This window comes from Rhipicephalus microplus, chromosome 4, assembly GCF_043290135.1.
Source record: "Rhipicephalus microplus isolate Deutch F79 chromosome 4, USDA_Rmic, whole genome shotgun sequence".
NCBI lineage: Eukaryota > Metazoa > Arthropoda > Arachnida > Ixodida > Ixodidae > Rhipicephalus > Rhipicephalus microplus.
The window spans coordinates 43,631,778-43,656,504 of record NC_134703.1 but is presented as its reverse complement, the minus strand read 5'-3'; the positions used below and the strand labels follow the sequence as shown (position 1 = coordinate 43,656,504).

Genomic DNA, 24,727 nt, shown 5'->3' with positions numbered 1-24,727 from the left:
AGCGTGGTTAGGCTTGAAAATAAATATACCTGGTAATTAAACTCGATACTAAAGTTAGTTTCGAAATGCCGGCCCGGGCTTCATCAAGATCATGTTGACGTATACATGTGACAGTAAAACAGCACGATGGTTTTGAGGACCAGTGATGGTATACGAACGACGACGTCGATTTCTGGCCTTTGGCTTTGATGTCGAGACTATACAGCGAACCAATGTTTCAAGACTTGACCAATTTAACACTAGTGCCCAGAAACAGCGAACCAATGTTTCAAGACTTGACCAATTTAACACTAGTGCCCAGAAAACAAAGGTGGTTCGTGAAAACAAGTATTACAATAATTTATTTATAACATTTTTTGGGGGATTGACAGAATTTTTCTCCCGACAAGAAGAGTAAATTTAAAATATCGATTTTATTTCAAAACCTAAAATCAAGTCCGCGCATTTGACAACATTGTCGTAACCGTTCGCGATCAATAAGTTCGTTTTAATTGCCTTCATCCACGCAATACCAATGCAGTCCAAGAACTGCGAAAGTTAGCTTGACGTCTAATAACGCTTAAACGCAAGCCTATGGAAAAGTGTACTCTTGAAGCGGCAGTTGATTTCGCACGACTGAACGAAAAGGAATCACATTTAGAGCTACGCGCATGCCAGTTTTGTTTTTTCCTGACAGTGACGCTAAACACAAATTAGTAAACGACAAAACGTGTAATAGAGGGATTGCAACGAACAAATCATGGCGATATCGTGACGACTACGACTCCCTCTGGCACAGAGAGCCACCAGGACTCGTTGCCTTCAAAATCTGTCCCTGACACAGAGAGATCAGTCCCTGAGCGATGCACTTGGACACCGCTCAACACGGTGAAAAAATCGAGGCTTCTTAGGCTACAAAACGATGCAAAAGTGAAGGACGGATGACGACACCAGTTGCTGCGCCAGCTCGCCTCGACGTCACATTTTTACAGCACGTGCTAAGGAATAATATTATTAATAATAATTTTTATATTTATTTAACGTACCCAGCAACAACAACTACAAGGTCGTTGTGCAGGCGCTAGAACCGTATGATTAAGAGGCTACAGAAACGTAGACCATCTGTTCTCTCTGACCTCCCCTCACATCGCACACTACAGGGGCATCCCACTACATCGACATGCGATCAACTAAAGCCGGGATGAAACCCGTGAGCTTCGGGTATACAGCTGAGCATCGTAACCCCTACACCACCACGGCGGTCACAGGAAGTAGCATAGTGCATTCGAAACGAAGGAATGACTCAATGTAGCCTGAAACATTCTGATAGCGTTTCATGCGGCAACTAAATACGAAAGAGTGACGTAGGGAGAGGCGCGCGGAAACGGAGAATTATATATAGAAAATTAACAGTAATAATACTAACAAGCATGGATCGAACGTCTAAGTAGAGCTAGCGAGAAATAACGAGACCACAAAGTAAACAAATAAGAAAAAAAGTGTGAAAAATCTGCGAAACCAGAATGACGAAATGGCATCTAATTTTGGCTGCAATGTTCAAGATAACAAAAAAATTGACATTCATTCCTAATAGTCAAAGTTATAACCCTAACATTCTGAGTCAATAATGAATTAGTTTCGAAGCAATACCCCACCAAGCAAAACTGATTTCATTTCGCTATATTCAGCGTCACACGTGCACCACGCATTATACATGGCGCTAATAGTTTGCTTGCGTGATTCTATTATTACGCCCAAGTTCTAGCCATGTCGCTCGGTCGTCAAGTATATACTCATGTGCGACTCTCAGCTTGAAGCGCTTTCTGTCGTTTTCGGCGCCCGAACCGGATTTTCGGATAAAGCTAACGGACAAGTTAAACTGGTACATGAGTAATACCCGTGCCACACGGGCATAGAAAATGACATTTGGTGGCGACGGCCTTCAGTTCCCGAATGACATTCGTTTCGCCAGCGCTGCTACACGTCCAAAGCGAATGACATTTGACTTGATGATGTCGATCACAGCACCTTCCAAGTGAGCATTGAGTCAATAGCAATAAAAAAATTAAGAAGCACTTACAAGCTTCAAACACATCAGATAATCATCAAATGTAGAAATAAGCGTATTACGCTGTCCTATGTTTTAGTTTCTTGCTTTGTTTTACAACGTTGCAGCCGACCGTAGCAACCTAAGCCAACACTAGTCAGATCCACAGCGTAAATAGACACTAAAGTTGACAAGCGTTTCATTATCAATACTTTATTTTCTTTGTATAACGTTCAAAGCACCTTTTTAAGACTTTAGTGCAAATAAAAGACGGGAAATTTCATTTTTAGCTCAATATGATTTCTTTTATATACTTTCAGGTAAATCGCACTTCGCGAGCTGTGTCGTCGAGAGTAGGCATTTCTCAGTCAACTGAGTTCTGGCGAAGGCAGTTGGTGGCGAATGGCATTCGGATGAATGCCATTTTAATGGCATTCGGATGAATGCCATTTTGTTCGCCCGTGTGGCACTGCGCGAATGGCAATAAATCTGAAGTCATTCGGGGGTAAATGCCATTTTTTCTGCCCGTGTGGCACGGGTCTAACAGTTATCGGAAATGCCATAACGACACACAAGTTCACGTCTCCCCGTCGTCTTCACCACAGTTGATTATGCTATAAAGACGCTTCGCGAGCCTGTTAGACCAGTGATCAGTTAACACGACGAACAAGGATATGTCGCAGTGAAGGAGAATAAATTATAATCCTCCGTACCCACACTGCTGTCGTCGACAGGGACAGAAAACGTGCGAGAAATCGAAAATGCGGTTACTGACCTAAATGACTCGGTGTCTCGCTATCCGAAGAGGTGGAATATTTTTTTGTTGTTGTTGCTTCTTTAGCTTAAGTGGCGATAAATGCTGTCTAACAACTAGTGTCCAGTAATGAACACAACACGTAAACAGGGTTTGCGTTGCTCGAGCCAACTTATCGACAAGTGCACGAAGACAAGTGCACTCGTCGAAACCTCGGCTCGAGCAACACAAGCCGTGTTTACATTTTTTTTCTTTTTATCGCGAGCTTCAACCTTCCCCTTCCAGCTTTTAAACAGTATCCACAAATACAACATACGCTTTTGGCATCTCGATAAACGCAAGAATGCGTTAAGCAAACCAGGTGGCCCGACGAGCACACGCATATAACACGTGCATTCATCAGTCGATGCGGCATTCGCATTCACATTATTGTCATGATCCACTAGATATTGTCACGTGGCTGTGACGGTTTTGCAGCAAGACTGGGAAATAGGCAACTCTTCATTTGAAGCCCCACCGCGGTGGTCTAGTGGCTAAGGTATTCGACTTCCGACCCGCAGGTCGCGGGATCAAATCCCTGCTGCGGCGGCTGCATTTCCGATGGAGGCGGAAATGTTGTAGGCCCTTGTGCTCAGATTTGGGTGCACGTTAAAGAACCCCAGGTGGTCTAAATTTTCGGAGTCCTGCACTACGGCGTTTCTCATAATCATGTGGTGGTTTTGGGACGTTAAACCCCACATATCAAACTCTTCATTTTGGATGAAAAGGTGCTCAGGAAATGAAAATAGTACAAGCAATTTAAAGCTGTATGCTCCGATAACAGTAAGCAAAGCGTCGGCGGTCAGTAATCTGTTCACCGGTGGAACGTGTCTTTTATACACCGGTCATCGAACCATCCAGCGCTATCTCTGGTACTCGCGTGAGCTCTGCAATAAACTGCGTCCAGCGCGCAATCTTAACAGAACGATCTTCTGAAATGCGCCGAACGTTGCTATCAGTACTTCCTGGTGACATCCGAATGCGTCAGAATAAAACACGCGTGGCTGTAAGACCATGTTTCAGTTTATCTGTTATGCGCTGCATCGCAGGGAAGTGCGCCAAAATTACGTACATGCGTAGCCGTGCGCACGAGGGGGGCATAGGAGGGGGGGGGGGAGCAGTCCGCGCAAAATCAGCCCCACATATAGACTTAGTAGGGTCAATGTATGCCGTGCCGCTGGCATGATTGATTGATATGTGGGGTTTAACGTCCCAAAACCACCATATGATTATGAGAGACGCCGTAGTGGAGGGCTCCGGAAATTTCGACCACCTGGGGTTCTTTAACGTGCACCTAAATCTGAGCATACGGGCCTACAGCATTCCCGCCTCCATATAGAATGCAGCCGCCCCAGCAGGGATTAGATCCCGTGACTTGCGGGTCAGCAGCCGAGTACCTTATTCACTAGACCACCGCGGCGGTGCGCTATTTTATTATTGCTTTCTGTTTACTTATGGGGGAGGGGTGGAAGGGAGGGCAGGTGAACTCCACACTAACGTCGAATTCCACGTGGTTTACAAGTTGTAAATACTCAGCAGTCATTGTTGGGTCATTTCTCGCGAATATTGACGTTCGTAAGAAACATAAAGAAGGGGTTAATAAAGGGGCATGCCTTTTCACAAACCCGGAAGAGCTTTGTAGAGAAAGAAGCGGTTTGCTGTAACCAGTTACGTTCAGCTACAAGCCTAAGCTTAGAGCGAGGTTATTCGTCACGGTCCAGAAGCTGCCCAGACCGGCAGTAGGCACGTCTCGCTGTACGATAGAACAAGCTGCAATGCGATATCCGCAGAATGAAACCTGAGCAGCGTACTGCACACATCTTTCTAGCGCTTTTTTTTTGTGTGTGTGTGAGTTCGCGCAGAGTGGTTTCGCGCGGATAGAATGCACGAAACTAAAAAAGGCCAAAACCGCGTGACGGCTCGACACATGTAAGAACAGGGTTCGCTCGGCAAAGCAGGTCTGCCGACTGTCACTTTCACAAACGCACACGCGAAAATGGGCAGTTTAGGTTTCAGATAGCTTTTCGTTAATATTTGGTCTATTTATCTATTTTTTTTGCACAATTTTCATGCTTCGCCCGATTCCTTCGTTCAGGTAAACACAATGACCCTGTTCGTTTGTCTCCATTTCTCGCGCGCGCAATCTTTAGTCAAAGCTTTATCGTAGTCCTTTGTCTTCTCACTGGAAGTCACACAAGGATCGCTAGTCCGCTTTCTTTATCTTTTGATTCGCCCGAAGTGTCCGCGACACCTGGAACGCAACGAATGCTAGCTAGTTTCGCAGCCGTGTGACGCTAGAAACGCAAGTCTCGCTATTTATTCGCTCGCATGGCTGCGGGCTCAGATGCTAGCACACCTGAATTACTGAAATGAAGCTGGGACGGCGGTTTTCGTAAACTAGCTTACGCAGAACTCCATCGAAATTCTTTCGTCTACGCGTGTGATCTTTAATATTCAGAGGGAGAATCTGAGGAGGCGCCGGCCGAAGACCTTGTGAAAAATGCCGAACTCCGCAACGTAACCTTGAATGCTTTTCGTTTTTACGTCCACAATTCAGCATTATGCCGTTCTCACCGACACACGGGAGTACATCGTGGTGATTGCTACACTACACGGCACGCTTAAACATTTTTTTTTCTTCTTTTATATACGGTGTTACAGAGATGGCTGGCGGTCAGAAGCTACTTTAGTATTCAATGCCAGGACAACACGCAAGGAACAAAAATGCATTGATCGGGCTTGTACACAACGTACGAGTCCGAAAGTTGCGCTGTTACAGCACGTTTGTTCCATCGCACGACCTCCTCACACGGGCACACGCAATTATCTTCCGGCTCACTTCTCGTGGGAGTCGTAGAGCCACAACTGAAAAACGAAGCTACTGAAAGAGCACTCGCTGTTATCGCAGCAGTATCCGGTAGCATTTCGAGTGCTTTCGCACGCCGATACATCACGGGCAGCCTTGCTCCAAGGGCCGCAGAAGAAACTATCCCGCTAGTGAGAAGACTGTCGGTGATGACTTCAAGCCAAGGCCGGACTTGCCGTGGCCGACCGGTCAGCTGGCCGGTCGGTCCAGCTGCGCACAGTCCGTCCTTGGCGTCCTCGTCAAACTGTAGCAACCACACGTGCGCCACGCAGGTGTACACTGCCCCAGCTGCTAACGGCGATCGCCAGGGCTCGTTCACCCCGCGCAGACGCGGTCTGCGGCGCGGCACAGCCACTAGACTACGACGGACCGCCGTCAAAACGTTCACCCCGAACCAACAATCGCAAACTCACATTTCCCGAGCTCCTTCGCTGTAGCTGCGCTTGAGAGAAGCCTGGCTTCCGCCGCTGCTGCTGCTCTCCGATGACCGGTCGCCGCCGCCTCCTTGAGGAGCCATCAAGAGCTCGGTCGTGGACATCAGCACATGTTGCGCGTCGCACACCCCCGAAGCGGCTCACACTACACACAAAAAAAGCACGGGGGCTGTAGCCGCAGTCCAGCAGGGTTTCCCAGCGAACCGATCCCTCGGCGAGATGCTAACGTAGCGGTTCGAGCCGAGCCGATAGTACGCGAGTCGCGCAGCGAAAGCTCGAATGGCAAATTCAATTTCCCTAGACCTAGGGAAAGGATACGCTCTTGTGCCGGTTTGTTTCGCGCGGCGTCTGCTACACCACTTGTCGTCGTCATCGTTCCTTTTAATGCATATTATTCTATGTGCTTGCTGTATTTAAACACCTGCATTAGCTATTCTGCCCGACACAATTGCGACCAAAAGGCAAAAGCTACAGAAAAATAGGTGGAAGCTGGTTTTGATCGATTGCGAAACTGAGCGTTTGTTTCGAAACGCAGTCGCTCTGGGCAAGTGACAAATACGCAATTTAGTGTTCACACTGAACGAACAATAGTCTGGTTGCTTCAGTTTGGAGTTGCTGCGATAGATAACACAGCCGTAAGTCACCGAGCCATTTACCTTTGACGGCGTCACTCAGGCTAGGCAAAACTAGGGGAAAATATTCTGTGGGAAAAATTAAAACTACCGAAGGGAATGGGCTACGACTATGTCTACGTCAGAACATCGGCAAAATTTTGCAATCAATTAATTTTTTGAACAAATATACAATAACAACCAATTTTTATTAACAACATCGAGAATAGTTGTTTAGGCACCCTTAAAAATTACAAAAACGTTTTTTTAATTAAAAGTTTGACCGAATAAATTAATACTGTTGCAAACACTGACAGAAACAGTGGTGCGAAATACACTGCGTTGAACATTGCGGTAGTATTTAACGTAGCAACGCACGATCGAACAGCAAACTACCATTGTAATCTTGCATGCTTGCTAGTACCCGGTTAAATTAGTGTCTGGAAGACGCATTTTGTTTCGAAAAGTGCCGCAATCTGGAAGGCACAGTTGGCACCTGTGATGATGAATTCCTCATTGAAGCAAGCAGTCAGTCTTACGTGGTCGCAGGTCAGGCGAGTTTCAACGACATCTCCATGCCTCGGGAAGCGAAACTTTCGCAAGTTCCCCGTGCATAACATTCGAGGGACATTTCACGATCGCAAGCGCAAGGATCGTGTAATTGAGAGTGAGTTGCCTCATCGCTGCATTGTGAATTCATCTAGGGGAAAAGAGTGGACGCTGTTTCTCTGAGCCGCGAATAACCGCTAGTGAGGCGGGCTCAGGGCCTAGGATTTCTTCACTGCACGGCCGCGTATTCGGACCAATACAATGCACGTTGTTACGTAGTGATCAGGGTTGATTTTCAAACAGACTGTACGCAAATGCAGATGAAAGACTGCGATGACGTTCCATACTTGCCTTGCTAGCATAGTGCCTGCGATGTTGATCTGCTGAGCGTGACGTCGCGGGTTCGATTCCCTCTGACGGTAGCTGAATTTCAGTGGCGGATAAGTGCGGAAAAGCCACGTACTTTGGCATAGGATACTGTTAAGAAACCCCTTAAATTAATCGTGTGAGATACCCCTCTAGGTATGCCTTATAAACCATAAGAAAGTGTTTTTTTTAAACTTAAAATCTGCAAATTAAATTTTTTATGCAGTTCTATAGCTACTGCCATCATTTTAATTCTACAAATGCAGTAACGTTCGTGTCGCAAAATTGTGTGGCACGAACTGATAACTATTCAGCCGCAGCCAGCAATTAATAGGCTATCGCAACGATTCATACTGCCTAGCAATGTCTGTTTGCATTAGATGTGTCTTAAGCATACCTATTGCTGCTTCGATGTTGACAGAAAGTATTCGCAAGTTGGCTTACCTAATCAATGTATTGCAGAGTAAAACAGCAGTTATGTGCACGTGCAAACGACATGCTTTCGAGCTACACGATAATGTGATCAATGACCTGTTGTAGTACTGCACGGTGTTACAGATCTATTGGTATGTCTGGAGCCAAGTGCTGCTTACCTCTGCCTGTGCACCTTCTCCTTACTGTTTTCTCGATGTGATGTCTTCAGAGCTTGTGATAATTCTTTATAATTGAATTAGTGACTCATTTTATGTTGCTGGTCTGGTATTGCTAGGCATGGGGTGTGTTTTAATGCCCACAGTAGATTGCTAAGTTGACAAGTAAGAGGACAGTGGCCATCTTCAGTCCCATTCCAATTCTCATGTAGTTGCAAAATAGACACCTTGGCAGGCAGCATCGAGAACAAACCATGGACGCAAGCTACCTTGTTGTCCCAACAAGATGGCAGTCAGACAGAAGGCTAACTACTCTCCAAGTAGGTACCCAGCTCAAATAAAGAATTTGCCAGCGTTTGTCACGTGCTCTATTTGAGCAATGTTTAAGCTCTTACAGGTTTTAAGATAAAAGGAGTTTAAGGCAAAGCAGTTTAATTGTATTCAGATAGCTTGCACGTGATGCCATGGTTCCAATTCTATAATGTACTTGTTCACCAGCATCGCGGCTTTAATGACGTAGAGGCAGTGTTATCACATCACACTTCACCTTCAATATGATAACAATGTGGCCAGAAGTTTACTGGCCTCTGCCCCTCAATAATGAAAGAACTTGCAAGTGATATAACGATAACAATAGAATGTGATGTGACAAAACTTGCGCGTGGTTTCAGTGACGTCAGTTGCTTTCAGTGAAAACAAACATTTGTGAAAATTTTCAGTGAAAACAAACAGTTGGCATGTGGTTTCACTGAAAACAAACATGGTGGTTTCAGTTACGTCAGTTCAAGCCATCTATTTTTAGCTTTCTCTGGTCGATATGAGGTGGCGCTATGTCACACAGCCATCATGCAGACGTGTTCCATTCCTTCGGCTTGATGCTGTCTGTAGACTGCCTAACACCATTCTGTCATGAGTGTCAGGATTTTGTCCTTGGGGGGAGGGGGGGTGCAAACCTGGGTGACATTATGTTTGGGGGAGGGAGAGAGCATGCTGGTGCTGCTGGAATGGGCGCGAGTGCTGACACGTGGCTTAAAAGGGGTGAGCGCCCCTTTTGCACCCCCTGCCAAAAACTGTGCATGCTGAGAAAGGGAACACATCTATGAGCTTAGAATCAGTGGCTTAAGGCTTAAAATGCAGTTTTGTCGCTTATTGTACATTGAATTGTGGCATGCATGTGCAGCGTACGGTGTACGTGAGCCATCTATGTCGTACCGTGGACCCCCGATACCCGAGATGATTCCCGAGCTAGTCGTGCCCGATCTCACCGACTGCAAGGTGAGAGTGCCACTTCCACTGCAGTGTCTCTCTGCTTATGATTTCTGTGTTTACAGGAAATGAGGATTAATATATTTGTTGACAGTTCTCAGACGGACAAGCCATTTCTAATTTCCCGTTTCAGATAAAAAATGTGAAGCACCTAAATGCCATCATTGGGACATCATTAATGTAACTGAATACAAACAGTCTTATGCAAGTATAAGAGGCCAATGCAAAGGCTGCGCAAACAACTTGAGAGAACTTGGCCACCGTACATAACCATCAGCAAAAGAGTGATTGAGAGGAAGAAAACAGTTCGATTAATTTTACATGGTGTACACTACGTTGGAGACATGATCATGCCGATGCTTATAATGCTCTTAAGCAGTTTGTATAACCAATGATTTCAGAAAGGGACCAACCACATAAGAAAGCCTACAGAAGTGAATGTAAGCAGGATAAAATTTGAGGTGCGAGCAACCTTCCCTGTCATATATTACTGGAATTCTTCACTGGTCTGACTGACTTCACTGTCTGCTGGTGTTACGTAGTATAAATTAAAAAAAATTAGTGCTTATTTTTTTACTTGTTGGGTCATATTTGTTCAATAATAAATACAGGTGGATTTTAGGGACTCCAAGTTTTTATCAAGGCTACAAAAACTCACAGGATCCACATAAGCTGTTTTTAAATAGAGATGTATCATTGACCGCTACAGTCCTGCTGGATTGAATGATTGATTGATTGATTGATTGATTGATTGATTGGTCGATCGGATATTTTATGCAAAAGCAGTAGAACTTATGCGACATGTCTAGCTCCAGATATGCTTTGGGCCATCTGAGATTCTTTAACTTGTAAATGCGAGTACACAAACTTTTTAAATAGAGTAAGGAATAAATTCTGCATAGTTGTTGAAGAAAAAAAAAGATGTACATTTGGAAATGTATTTAGAGGCAGTGTTGGTAAACTTGCCAAGGTAATCATTAAAGCTATTGCCATTGGCCTCATTGTAAAAAAAAACAAAAACAAAAAACAGAGCCTACAAAGACAGAGACAAAAAACAGAGACACATCATTTCTTGGCCTATACAAAATGATTTGTTCACCTGATGCATAATAATTTTCATGTTTTGATCTCAAATTATGTGTACATTTTTTTCCCTCTGCAGTAAAACACTCGCTAGTCAGTTCCCCATTGTCGGTATGCCTATCTCTTTGTTTCTTGTGTGCCAGGCTTAATTACTTTTTTGAACTTTAGATGCATGATTTTTATTTTTTACAGCTTTTGTATCTGCAGCGCTGAGTGTCATGAGTGGCTTCGCATATGCGATTACACTGTGTGCAGTTGAGGCCATACGTCTCGTACCGTGCACCCGAGGTGATCCAAGGGCCATTCACAGCGCGTGACCTGTTTGATGCTGTCTACTCCGAAGCAGTCACTAAGGACTTCCAGGAAGGACAAGCAGATAAAAGCATCAGGTTAGCGTGGTTGAGAGTTTAACAAGATACATTACCTTTCTTTTTATAGCGATAGCTTTTATGAGCACTTGCATCTCTTGGGTGCATTAGGAGTTTTACTTGTTTACATATTTTGCCACAATTCAACTTGTGCAAGCATATGCGTAGCTGCTGGTTTTTTAACATATGGGGCTGAAGCTTGGAGTACAACAAAGAAACACCACTCACCATGCAATGAAACAGGAACTGATAGCATAGCATTACAAGATCAGAAGACAGCGGAATATGTGGGGTAATAAACAGGGTTAGCTGATTTTCTAGTTGACATGAAGTGAAATAGACCTTGGCCAGACGCATGATGCGCAAAACAGACAAGCAGTGGTCAGCTAGAGCAATGCGGGGGATAGCATGGAATGGGGAATGTAGTTGGGGACGTCACTAACTTAGATGGAGCGATGAAATAAGAAGTTTGCAGGCATAAAATGGAATTGGTACACTCAAGATAAGATAAATTGGAGGTCATTGGCTGAGGCCTTTGTACCACAGCAGGCATAACATAGGCTGATTATGATGAATAAAGTGCCTTCTGGATGATCGCTGCTGTTTCAAAAGTGACAGCTGTTGTTTTGTTGCAGGATACTAAACAGTTTATGGGGCGCATTGCTGAAGCTGAAACACCATGTACTTCGAATGTCGGTGTAATTGTAATTCTTTTGCTCCTTCAACACTGTGTCAAGCATGTGGTGGTGGAAATGCTTTTAAACCCAAAAATAATTTTAAACAATCCTAATAATACAATGGTGATATGATTACATGGCGGAGTGAAATTCTTCGCATAATGATAGGATAGGGACACCAGCAGGGCAGACATGTGGGACGAATGGGTCTTGCCAGCGCAGACTTTGCTGATTGGGGATCGTATTGGATCACCGAAGCCTGTCTTTAGAACTTTTGCGCAACGACATCATGTCACCATGGTGATACTGATTTATTCAGCAGCTTTTAATTGTCACTCGCATTCTACCTGCCACAATGTGTGCCAGTTTCTGAGAATGCAGATAACCCAATGCAGTACATTGTTCTGCACCATAAATACCACAGGTAGCCTTAACATCTTGTCTTATTTTACTTTTTTTAGGGTGTTACCTCTTGAAAAAGTCATCTAGCATGCTCTCTTAAAGATGTCAATAAGGCTGCTTCACACATTTGCACAATGTTCCTGGAAGAGTATAGGTGACGGCGCAGACAAATAACCAAGACATTTGTTTACATCGGCAAGTGCAATCTGCTCATTGGTTGCTCGAAATTTAATGCAAGCCACACTGCACTGACATTAAATAATGTTGGAACATCGCAAAACAAGCATGTAAGGTGTGTTCTGAAAAGGAAACAACTATTGCCTAGGGGTGTGCGAATATGAAATTTTTCGAATACGAATCGAATACGAATATTCATGTTCGAATATCGAATTGAATATCGAATATCAAAGGACAAACGCCTCTATAGTAACAATAATTTAAGATGTATTTATCTAAAAAAATACACAACAGTCTGTCCGTTAACACAACATACACTGTTATTTGGAACACAATGCAAGTAATGACTAGCTGTTATCATGAAACATAATGACTACATGTTATCATGGAGGAATATGAGTTGCTCCACATGATCAGGCAGGAGCCGCTCCCTCCGAACAGAGACAACCTCCCCTGCCACTGAAAAGGCACGCTCGCTTGGAACTGAAGTGGCTGGTATGGGCAAGTACTTGGGGCAAAGCTTTGCCAGACTGGGGTATCTGAAGGTGCCCACAGTCCGCCACCAGTCACATGGGTCACTGTCTTTCTTCAGTAGGGCTCTTCAAAATACGCTTTAATTTCCCATTCTGAAGTAGACAGTGGTGTACTTGCTACTTGACTATTTGCAAGATTATCAAATGCACTCCAAACATCTTAGGATGGCTGCACACACTGTTGTGGCTCCTGCACTTTTGCTGCTGGCTGCACGACTTCCACAGCAGGGTATAGGGCAACATCCTGAAACACCAGATCCCACACCAACTTTTGTTTGTTGTTTCTGAATACCGTTGACTTGAAGCGTGGGTCCAAAAACATAACCAAGCATGCTTCTTTGTCCTCGGTATATAAGGGGAATCTGGTATTGAGAGACCTTGCGAGTTTCTTATGAAAGCCTGTTGTGCCGCTAAAGTAAAATGGCACTTATGGCAGCTAGCAGAACTGATCGTAGCGGCTGACAGCACTAGCCAACGCCGCTGACCCTACTAACGTAGCACTGTGCACTACATGGCGCACTACCACTACTCATGCGCTCTGGTGGCCAGCACGAAAAATATTTATATGCATATACAGATATATAAAACTGAAAGGTCGGCGTATGATTACCGTTTCATATATTCAATATGTTTAGAATGCAGTCCAAGTTATTTAATGCATACTTGCCGGGAATACGACATAACAAGGTAGCAATAAAATCCCGAGTTGGGACTAACCGCTTTCGAGCATGTTGTATAACTGTGCGACTGCTCACGTGCGGAACTTCCTCAAAAAAGGAAATAAATGCGACGTCATAGTACAAATTACTACTAGAACTCTTTTTGTCACTTATTATGTTTTCTAACCGAAGCGTTTGCCGACGGTGACGAAGTTTCTGCTTTAGCACGCGCGTGCACGGTCGTGCGTTATCAAGCGATGTTTTGATGAGACAACGCGGCAACGGTTAAGCTTCGTTCCTGCACACGAGGTCCCGCATAGTGAACGTGTGGTAGTGCAGCACGTTACGGCGGCATACGAAAAGCGTGCAATACGTTTACACGAACGTCAACTTTGCTGCTGATTGTTGACCGTCGCTGGCCGACATAGTGCCTCCATGCACTTCTGACGCTTATGGCCCCTCTGGGCAACGTTTTAATATCTCTGAACCCAGTGGAAATATTAAAGAAGAGTTATTTTCCGCATGATAATCTAATCAATTATTCGATATTGTCGAATATTCGAAGTGATTCGAATATTCAAACTTTTCGAATCGAATACGAATAGTGCGAATTTAATATTCGACGAATATTCGAAACTTTCGAATATTCGCACACCCCTACTATTGCCCTAACATCTATAGTGCTTATTGCACATTTTAAGAGCGGTTCCTTCAATACAGTTCCCGCTATTCGCAATCAATACACTGTTTCTTGCATTTATGAAAAGAAATCCTGGAGCGCACTTTGTGGTATGACACGCAGGTTTCCTTTTACATTGTCCTGAATGTGCTCCTTGGTTTGTAAATGGCATCTTTTGAATGCACTTCTAAATTTCGGAAAAAGAGAAATAGTCTTCTTTGCGACGTATGGTTGATGCAACGGCACAGGTTCATTACAGGACGAAGTCAGAGCCATATTAAGAAACAGGTCGAAGCGTTGCATGATGTGCTTGTCTTTTGCTTGCTCAAGGAGATGGCACTATAATGAGGGAGTCAACTGTTGTGCAGCGCTTACAGAGCAAGAAGTTACATGCATCGTCGGCGATGCCAATCATAATGTGCCCAAATTTATCTGCCTCCTGCATGTTGTCATTAGCTTTTCGGCAATGTGCCAGAATGTCCTGAATGTATGAAATGTATGATTCAGGGCACTTCTAGGCATGAGGTGAAGCTCCATTCAGTCTTCTAATTGACCTCTGATTAGTCTCCCGAAAAGATCCTGTAGCCTCGCTTTGCAGATGTCCCAACTTGTGAGTTCGGTTCATGTGAGTTCGGCCCAGGTATAACATTGCTACATGCATGTTGCATGTGATATTTTGTGGGACGATGCGCGTGTGTGCCTGACGAAGAGGACGAAGGGTGGTCTCCGCTCATTCGCTGGTGAACCGGTCACGCTATTATTGCTGGTTTTAAGTACATCTCATCCACAGCCTCGTCGATACGCCTCGTCGCGTCGATACGCCTCGCCTCGTCGCCACAGCCTCGTCGCGTCTTATCCATAACATATTTGGTGGAGTTGGAACGTTCCCCGTCCTCACCACGAAGCTTCGCAGTGGCTGCACCATTCAGTCTCCGGCCATGGCTACCAATGACAACAACCCGTCAGCGTCTCCATCTGTAGCTCCAGCCACTACATACCTGAGGATGCTCTACCCGCGTGATCCCGGTACATTCTCCGCATAACCTGGGTTGACTACTGGCTCCGTTGACTACTGGCTCTTCCAGCAAGCTGCGCCATAGATGTCACTGGCTTCCTCCTGAAGGACGTTATTTTGCAACACGAAGCCCCACGGCAGCTGCTTACAGACCGTGGCTGCACCTTTTTGTCGAAGGTCATAGCCGACATATTGCAGTCCTGTCAAATGAGACACAAGCTGACTACGTCATACCACCCGCAAACCAATGGACTCATGGAGCGTCTAAATCGAACTCTTACAGACATGCTCGCTAAGTATGTTTCTACTTACCACATCGACTGGGATCTCGCGTTGCCGTACATCACATTTGCCTACAATTCTTCTCGCCATGACACTGCCGCTTACTCCCCATTTTACTGTTGTTCGGCCGAGAACCTACATTACCCCTAGATACAGTCATTCCGTCTACCGTGACACTGACCAGCGAATATGCCCTTGACGCTATCACTCGGGCTGCCCACGCACGCGAAATCGCCCGCACTCGCTTTCTGGCCTCTCAAGAGAACCAGTGTCATTTGTACGATCAACGGCACCGCGACATGCACTTCCTACCCGGTTCATTGGTGCTGCTCTGGTCCGCGATCCATCAAGTCGGCCTGTCGGAAAAACTTCTTTCCCGCTACACAGGTCCATATCGAGTCCTTCGTGAAATTACTCCTGTGACCTACAAAATTGCCCCTGCTGCCCCATCGCCTTCAACTGCCTCACAGACCACCGATATCGTACATGTGGCACGCTTGAAGCCTTACCACTCTCCCGCTGATGTTGACATCTAGATGTGCCGAGACGGCGCTTCTTCCGCAACGGATTACGCTACATGCATGTTGACATTTTGTTGGACGATGCGCGTGTGTGCCTGACGAAGAGGACGAAGGGTAATCTCTGCTCGTTCGCTGGTGAGCCGGTCACGCTATTACTGCTGGTTTTGAGTACATCTCATCCACAGCCTCGTCGATACGACGTCGCGTCTTATCCATAACAATATCATGTTCGCCAGCTTAAGCCTTGGATCCCACCTAACTGTTGGCGACGCGCTGGTACATCGACAACCACTGATGGACGTCAACCTTACCAGTGCTGGTGAAGATTCATTGGTCAAGTAGCGGATTCATGACATATTGCACTGGTCACTGAGTGGTCACGACACTGCCGGTAGCCATAGCAGTGGAACTGGTGTGACATTCATTGTGGAAATCCAGGTCCGACTTCCATAAAGTATACCAAGCACCTCCACCAAAATGATACGCGTAGAGTGGCAGTTGTAGACTCCCTAAGGCAAGTGCGGCACAATTGGTTGTGAGCCCAAGATACTTCAACCTCTTCTATGGCTAGTAACGTCCTCTAGTCGACACTGGAACCAAGACCTGCGTAACACTATAATTTCACCTTGTCCCTCAACTCCAACATTGAAGAGTGCCATCATTGTTTGCTAGTTTCAGTCTATTCAGTGTTTGTTTTTCAGGATGGCAATTACTGTAAAACCGGCATGTAGCCTGGGGTTTTAACGCGATAGCTTTAGAGAGCTTGTGTCGCAGAAATTCTGCCGTCAGTGTGGACATCGTTGGTTGTTAGCGAAAAATGGTCTGCGAGTGAGTAATTGAGAAAGAAGCAAATAAAATAAAGAATAAAATTCTCTGTCCTATTGAGGATCAAACCCGGGCCATTTGCGTGGCAAGCAGGTGTCCTAGCACGAAGCTACAACGTTACTTGCAGCTGCTTCGGGAAAAAACACGACATAAATGCCATGTAGTAGAAGGAGTCTCGTTGGCGCATTTTGTTTGCAGGCGTCATGACGAAAACGAGCCCATTTGGCGATTTGTAGGCACATTTGGGAGGCCATCAAACTACATCGAAAAAGGCCGGGATAGCGCAGCTATCACCGCTAAAAACACACAGGAACTGTCAATCAGCTCTAAAAATGGACAACTATGTTCATCTAGAGAAAAACATATCATGCCTTTCCAAAGGCGATGATCAAGCAAACATCAAACGCTAGATAATGTGCTGCCATCTGTGAGGCATTGTGAAACTTTATGGCCTGAAATATGGCGAGCGCGTGGCATGTATCTTGGAGGCCATGCAACTCTTGCTTTAGATCAAAAACCTGTATGTACTATCAGCGTCAAATGAAACCTGAACAGCGGCATGCCTTTGCAATAGTATAGTGCGTGCTGTCCACTTATCACTATGAACAGGCATGCATATATGTGCAAAGCTGCCGAACAGGATGCGCGCGCCTGTCAATGGTGATAACTGGACGGCACGCACTACACTATCACAAAGACGTGCCGCTGTTCGGATTTCATTTGATCCTGATAGTACCATTTGTGCGCGCGTGTGTGTGTCTGTGTGCCATCTGTGAGACATTGTGAAAAACGTGTTTTGACTACAGCAAAGCGCAGTTCTAGCAGAGAAAAGTGGCCGCACTGCACAGTCACTGCATTACTATAGATACGTCGCGCTGGTGTACGTGCCCGTTTGTGTGTGCGTGTGTTTGTTTGTGTAACAAAACATATTAATCAGTATACACTTAGCAGTTGAAGGACGCACTAGGGGCCGGATCTCGCTATCGCATTCAACGCTTAAAGGTGAAGCATAAAAGTCCCCCGATCTTTTTTTTAGATTTTGCAATGCAATGTTTCTGTCCTGGACTATAGCGGATCCAAAAAATTTTCCGCCCGAATTCGTAGTTTTGGTTTGGGCAATACGCGGTTCTATCATCATCATCAGGTGTCTGCACGTTTCACCGGTAGGTAGCCTTGTAGTGTTAGTGACATTAGTCCTACAGGCATGCAACAGTGGCCATTTAAACTACTTGACGGGTGTAACAACGACCACAATTTAACGTCTGTGACTTTACGAAGGCAGTATTCAGCTTCCTTTAAAACAAAGGCTATCTGAGCTGCTGAAACCATCGGTAACTGGGCTGCGGGGTGACAGTTCGGTATCGACAAGCGATGCGTTCACGACTAAAGAAAGCAAAAAGGCCCTCTGTATACAGCGGCCAACAAAGAAGTTTTCGGAGGCCATAACATGCAGCTTTTTCTGACGTTGACCAAGAACTGGCAAACTTTGCGGGGGAGTAACAAGCAGCAGCTCGCAGTCAACATCGAGCTGCTGCAAGCGAAGGCAAGGGAGATCGCGCCAGATGAAGGCATTGAGCAGGCGGTCAAGGCGAGCAAGCATTGGGTGTCCCGCTTCATGCGCCTCGCTAGTTTTTTCCTACGTCGACGTATGTTGATATCACAGAAGTTGCCAAAAAGCTACGAAGAGCTGCTTGTGAGCTCTCGGAAGCACGTGATTTCCTTGCGAAAGCCAGTCTCATTTTACCTGGGCCAGATCGGAGATGCCTTTGTGCCTCGATGTGCCCTCGGCTCTGACAGTTCGCAAAAAGGCTGCAGGCAAGTTACCCTGTCATCAACTGGGAATGAGGAAACACGGGTAGTGTAATGCTGGCCTGCACGGCAGATGGGCGCAAACTGCCACCTTACATCATGTTCAAACTAAAGACGCTGCCAAAAGGGGAGAAGTTTCCAAGGAATGTTGTCGTCTGCTGCCGGGACAAGGGGTGGATGGATTAATCACTTGTACTTGACTGGATCAAGTCCGCGTGGTGTCAACAGCCGGGAGCACTGCTAGGGCTACCATTGATGCTTGTGCTTGAACCATTTCGGCGTCAACTGGCGGACTCCGTGAAGCAATTGCTGTAAAAATTGTTGGATGGTAAATGGTTCTAGCTTGAAATATTTCATTGTTTTTATCCTTTGCCTCGATTGTGTGCACAGCGGTATTGTGGAGGCAGCCTATTATGTAGAACATGAAAAAATGAAGTATCTGAATGAGATTTCATTGACTGTGTGGATATGTCTAACATTTTTCATGATCCTGCTATCTTCTCTGTAATGAGGTGCCACATACTGGTACTGTGGTGGAGTTAGTAGTTATAAAAAGGTCACATAATTGAATTATTTAATTTATATCCACTCTCTAAAATTGAGTAGCTTGCTTTGCATAACAAAAAAAGTACTAGCTTTAGACCTGTGTGCTGCTAAGAGGCAATGCTGCATCATTACTGCTGCTTTTTTTAATGTCCCTACTACCTTCCTATATATAGGAAGGTAGTAGGTGAAGTGACAGTGGCTCCTAGTAAGTGAAGGAGGTGAACTCTCAGGTGAAGTGACAGTGGCTCGCACAATTTAGTATAGCAAAAAATAGGCACTAGCCTCCCCTTCTCCCTCCCACCCTGGCTGTAGGCTTGATTCACGCTATATACCGGGGGTTTCAGGACATGCGTCTAAGCTTCTGAAAAATCAGTGAAATGCAATATTTGTTCAATACACAATTACTTCTCCTGTAGCTATAGGCATCCAAAGGTTGCTAAGCTATAATTTGGGAGTATAATTTGAAAAGACAATAATGTAACTTTTTAATTAACACAGCTTGGCAATTATGTCACATGGGATATGTGAGGAACTCGTTGTAGCTTTTATGTTTTGAAAAGAGCGGCCTCTGGTAATAATCGCGAAGTGATGAAATTGACCCAGATTAAGCAGCAAAACTCTAATGCAGAAGAGCGCAACTGTCATATTCATAACACAAAGGGGATAATGGTGCTGCTTCGCCACACAGGTACCAGACATACACACAGGCACAGTTATCCATATGCAGTTATCAAATGCCACATTCTTTTGAGACGTCCAAAATGAGCCAGCATCTTTATATCAGTCATCAGTCCACTTTGTTCTGGGAATGTGCGGGCTGCGCTTGCAACTATAACATGCATGACGCACATAAATCAGCGAATGCGGAAGAATTACACCTATGTGATTGTTGGCCTTGAACAGTGATGTCATTTTGGTCATTTGCTTGCTGCACTCATCAGTACATTGTTTTCAGTTTCACTGTTGAATTTGGTTGATTTCATCACCCCATAATAATTACTAGGGGCTGCTTCTTTTTTATCGCAAAGTTGTGATGGTTTCTTTGCAAGAATGACTTGAGTTCTCCTATTTGACGTAACCGTTCAGCTCCACTAATTCAAATGTTGATTTAACTTTCTTAATTACTGTTCTAAATTACATCCTTAATCATCTAAGATGCCTACAACTAGAGAAGAAATTGTGAACGTATTGAACATGTATTGCACTTTTATGATTTGTGAGGATTCTGGGCACATGTTTTAAAATGTTTGGCTTACACAAAATAAATTCAGTGGCTAAAAAGACAGCACCATGCGGGCGGAGTCTGACAACGCTGTCTTTTATCTTGTGCTCTTTGTCATCCTCTTCATACCATCACATTATCCAGCATAGATCTGTGATGCGGACCAAAAATCTGTCGATTGTAACGTTAAGTGGCTTTGGATACAGTGGCGCCTTCAGCAGATAGTGATATATCTTTGCGAACAGTCACAGACCACTCCACAGGATGTGCTCTAGCAACTGCAGATTTTACATCTGAATAAAAAAAAAAAATGCAATGCTATGTTGTATTCACCAAAAGCTAATTCTAGATTGCACTAAATATGGTGCACATCATCAGCATTGAATATTTAGAATTGTGTTGCAGACCACCAAGCTTTCTTTTTTTTTTTTTTTTCATCAATGATGCAGGCACTTGGATGCACAGCCAAGCGCCGATGAGGCGCGCCTGCGGGTACGCCAGACCGGTAGCGACATCTTCCAACCACTGTGGCAAGTTCGCTATCATGAAGAACGAGAATAGACACAATATGTTTGTGGATGTATATTTGATAATAAACATTATATTCCCAAGTTGACATTGCTGGTGTCTTGACCTCAGAAACACTGAAGCCATTAAACCATTGGTTCTCAGCTGTGGATGTTTTGTGAACCCCCTTGTCCATAGGCGTGTCCATGGGAAGAGGGCAGCCACCACCCCCGCTGGTCACCTAAGAGGGGAGGGGAGCACAAAGCCTGCCCACACATTTTCGTGTGCACGAGGGGGTCCGCCCTTCCTGACCCCCTCGTGCGCAAGCCTATATGTGACACGGTCACCCAACAGTTAGCATTTTCAGAGAAAAAGAAGTATACCAAACATACAGTAAATGCTCGTTCATTTGAATTTAATGGTGGCCGGAAAAAGAAATAACGTCCGAATGAAACAAATAATTGAAAGTGTTAAGAAAACAAACAAATGTTCGCTACATCAGCACTCTTTTGTTTTCTTAATGAATTTATGAGCCTTGCACTCGTTTAGCATAAAATCACTGTTTAGATAAAAACGCGACCACGGTGCCATGCTCCAGTGTTTGCTTGAAACGTGCTCTCTGGAGTGATGATGATGATGATGATGTGATGGCGGCCGGCCCCTTTGCAACGGGGGAACACACTCAGTGTCCTGGCCTCAAAAAGAAAAGTGGGAAAAGAAAAACAAAAAGCACAGAGAAAAAAGAAAGGACCAAGAAAAGGATCCACACTCTTGAACGACACAGGCAAGAGACGCGCACACAGTGGTCTAGGTCCTAAGTCCGCCGTATAGTTGCCCACCACTCAGTAAGCCGCCTTTTCGTGGCTGCGACCGCGTACCGTCCCCCCCCCATTGTCGCTGCTTCCATCTTCATCAAGCCTTTGAAACCCGAGCGCCTGTGGGAGGGTTGCACCCTCCACCTGAGAAGTTGGGAGACTCCTGCAGTGAAGGACGAGATGCCCCTGTGTCTCACTCGCTACGCCGCAAACTCTGCACAGGTTGCTGACCACAGTGGCATCAAACTTTCTGCGGTACTCCAGAGTGCGAAGAGCCCCAGCTCTCGCCTCGAACAGGAGGCTGCTGCCAATGCTATTGTCATAGAGGCGCGACCCACAGATGCTGTCCTGGTGTTTCCTGTAGCACTCGAGAGTGGACTTCGCCTCCATAGCTTCTCGCCATCGGGTTTCTTCTGCTTCTCTGACTCGCATGCGGACCTCGACCGTCCACTTGGCTGCTGTTTCAATAGGACTGGCTTCTGCAAAGAAGCCATACTTCTTCTCCAGCTGGTAGAGTCGTCGTGTCCAGTCAGTCCTCATGCATGTTGCCGAAAGGTACTCGAACACGCGGCGCGCCCATCGAGTGCGTCGCATGAGCGTGAGACGACCCCGATAGGCAATCTTGCTGGCGGCTTCCCGAGCTTCAAAGCTGGACCATCCGACGTCTCCCTGAATCGCCTCGTTGGCCACTCGATAATGGCAACCGAGCGCTGCACGGCCGACCTCTCTCTGCTGACGCTCCAACCACTCCCGTGTCGTTGGCGATATGCACACTACCGCGTTTCCAAACGTCAGGCCCGGCACGTGAACCATCTTCCACAGGTCCCGGATCATCTGAAATCGGTTGCAACCCCATAGGCATCGGCGACGAAGGATTCGTTGAGCCTGCAACGCAGTCTGTCGAATCACAGTCTCGTGTAGACTATATTTTGCTGCATCCACACACAGGGTGACGCCCAGGTATCTGTAATCGTTGCGTGTGGCCAGCAGTTCTCCTCCTAAAGTCAACGCTGCTGCATCGGTACTCCCTCCAGTTAGACGGACAACCGCCGATTTCTTAGTGTTGAATCGAAGTCCAAGACTCGCGAGTTCCGTCTGGCAGATGTCGAGGAGGGATTGCAACTCCTGGTTACTCTCTGCCATAACCACCAGATCATCTGCAAATGCCAAACCAGGCAGGTGGAAGTTCTCTTCAGCACTAGTTGTGCTGAAACGCATGCTGAATCCGAGGTTGGAGTTCAACAAGGCCCGCTCTATTCTGGATGCGTATAGAATGTACAGCAATGGTGACAGTGGGCAGCCCTGCCTCAGACCCTTATTTACATGAATTGGGCCAGTAGTTATGGCACCCAACTGCACACTCACTACATTGTCACTGTACAACCGTTGTATAGTGGAGATTAGCAGCCGGGGCAGTCCAAGGTCAGACAGGCATGCAAAGAGAGGACCGTGCGGCACGCTATCGTACGCTTTTTCAACATCGAGGAAGCAGCACAACAGCGTTCTCCCTTCCCTGCGAGCTATTTCTGCACACTGTGTGACGACGAACAGATTGTCATCCAGACGTCTGCCTGGCCTGAAGCCATTCTGAAGCTCGGTCAGTAGTCCCTTGGTTTCCGCCCAGCCACTCATCCATGCTTTGATGACCCCCGCGAACAAGCGATACATAACACTGGTGACCGTTATTGGTCTGTAGTCCTCTATGTTCCTCGCATCTCCGCCCCTTTTGGGGATAAGAATCACCTTCCCTTCATGCCATTCTTTAGGGATGGGCTCGCCTTCGATGATGGCCGTGAGGATCTCTGCGAGCTGTTCCCTCGAGTCTTCTCCCAAGCACTTTAGTACGCGCGCTGGCATGCCGTCCAGACCAGTGGCCGTTCCAGCCCTAATCCGCTTCAACGCCCGTTCAACTGTGAACCTTGAGAGGGCCCAGGGTGGTTCTGTTTGGCTTGGGGGGCGTTCGGTATTAGGACTGATTGCCTCCTCTTTACTAAGGGTGGTGTCTGTATTCAAGTCTGAGGTCCCGAAAATCCGGGAGAAGTGCTGTGCAATGTATTCACAGGGCTCTCCGACTGGTTGCCCCGTTGCCGCATCTATGAGAGGAGGTGGCGGGGGGGCGGCTCTGTCCAAGGACCTAATGTATGTCCAAAATTTGTGTGCTGCAGATCTTCCTTCCTGTCTGATGGACTGGATCAGCCTAAGGTTGTAGTCTGCTATCTTGCACTGAATCAGGGTCTGTACCTTGTGTTTACGGTCCAGATACACAGCCCACTTCTCTGCACATACCTCAGTGTCAAGGCCTTTGACAAATCTTCGATGTTCCCGATTTGCTTGGCGGCGCTCCTTCCACGCCACCTCCACTTCTTTGTCCCACCATGGGTTCTGTGGCCTGCGTCCCGGCCTCTCCTGGACCATCTGGGTACGCATTACAGCGTCCAGTGCGCGCATGAACTCACTGTACGAGCGGGATTCCCGCCGTTGAGGACTACTTTCAAAATCCTTGGCGACCCTCTCCATGGACTTGCTCGGCAAGTACATGCCACGCCTGGGTGGAGGTGGCATGCAGCCTGTTCGAAAGCCGCCCTTAGAGAACAACAGCCGTATGCGATTATGGTCACTTCCAAGGCTGAACTGGCCCTCTTCATCAATATGCACTTGTGCTATGCGAGCGGCCAGTTTTGCAGTCACCAGAGCATAGTCTATGGTAGAGCGGCTGGTACGAGCGCACCATGTGAAGCATCCCTCACAGTCAGTGCGAAGGTTAACGATTTCCAAAGAGAGCTGCTCCGCACATTGCAACAACAGCTTCCCATTGTAATCCAAGTACCCGTCAGTGGCCGGGATGTGTCCGTTAAAGTCTCCCATCAACAACACCTCGCGGTCTGCACCCCACCGTTTCACATCTTCAATGATACACTGTAGGACTTTGTCGTTACCGTCATGTGGTCCACTAGCCACCGTTAAATACACCACACCAAAGAGAACTGGCTCACCAAGAATAGTCCCAGAAACCCAAATGTGCTCGGCACAAGGACCCTTCATTGGCATCCAGGCTGTATTGCTGCGCCACAGCACACCAGCGCCGCCTCCTTTGCGGCAATCCCCT

General features: G+C 46.2%; 2 protein-coding genes across 5 annotated transcripts in view; one reads left to right on the top strand and one right to left on the bottom strand.

Moving 5' to 3' along the window:
• LOC119171928 (protein Aster-B) overlaps nt 1–6,382 on the bottom strand; it is a 117,743-nt gene extending 111,361 nt beyond the window's left edge. Inside the window, exon 1 of one of the 3 annotated variants that reach the window (XM_037422822.2) lies at nt 6,099–6,382. In XM_037422822.2, coding sequence (XP_037278719.2) covers nt 6,099–6,223 — 125 coding nt within the window. In that variant the 5' untranslated portion in view covers nt 6,224–6,382. The remainder of the gene's footprint in view (nt 1–6,098) is intronic. The other 2 variants (XM_037422818.2, XM_037422821.2) reach the window with 2 other exon arrangements.
• A 696-nt stretch (nt 6,383–7,078) lies between these two features.
• On the top strand, nt 7,079–20,917 carry mRpL41 (mitochondrial ribosomal protein L41). 2 transcript variants are annotated; one of them, XM_037422824.2, is made up of 4 exons: nt 7,079–7,397; nt 9,416–9,510; nt 10,840–10,973; nt 20,749–20,917. In XM_037422824.2, the coding sequence occupies exons 1-4, from the start codon at nt 7,232–7,234 to the stop codon at nt 20,858–20,860; spliced, it is 507 nt and encodes a 168-aa protein (XP_037278721.2). In that variant the 5' UTR covers nt 7,079–7,231; the 3' UTR covers nt 20,861–20,917. The 2 variants fall into 2 exon arrangements, with proteins under 2 accessions (XP_037278721.2, XP_075748763.1); XM_075892648.1 differs by lacking the exon at nt 7,079–7,397 and adding an exon at nt 8,290–8,555.
• The last annotated feature ends 3,810 nt before the right edge of the window (nt 20,918–24,727 follow it).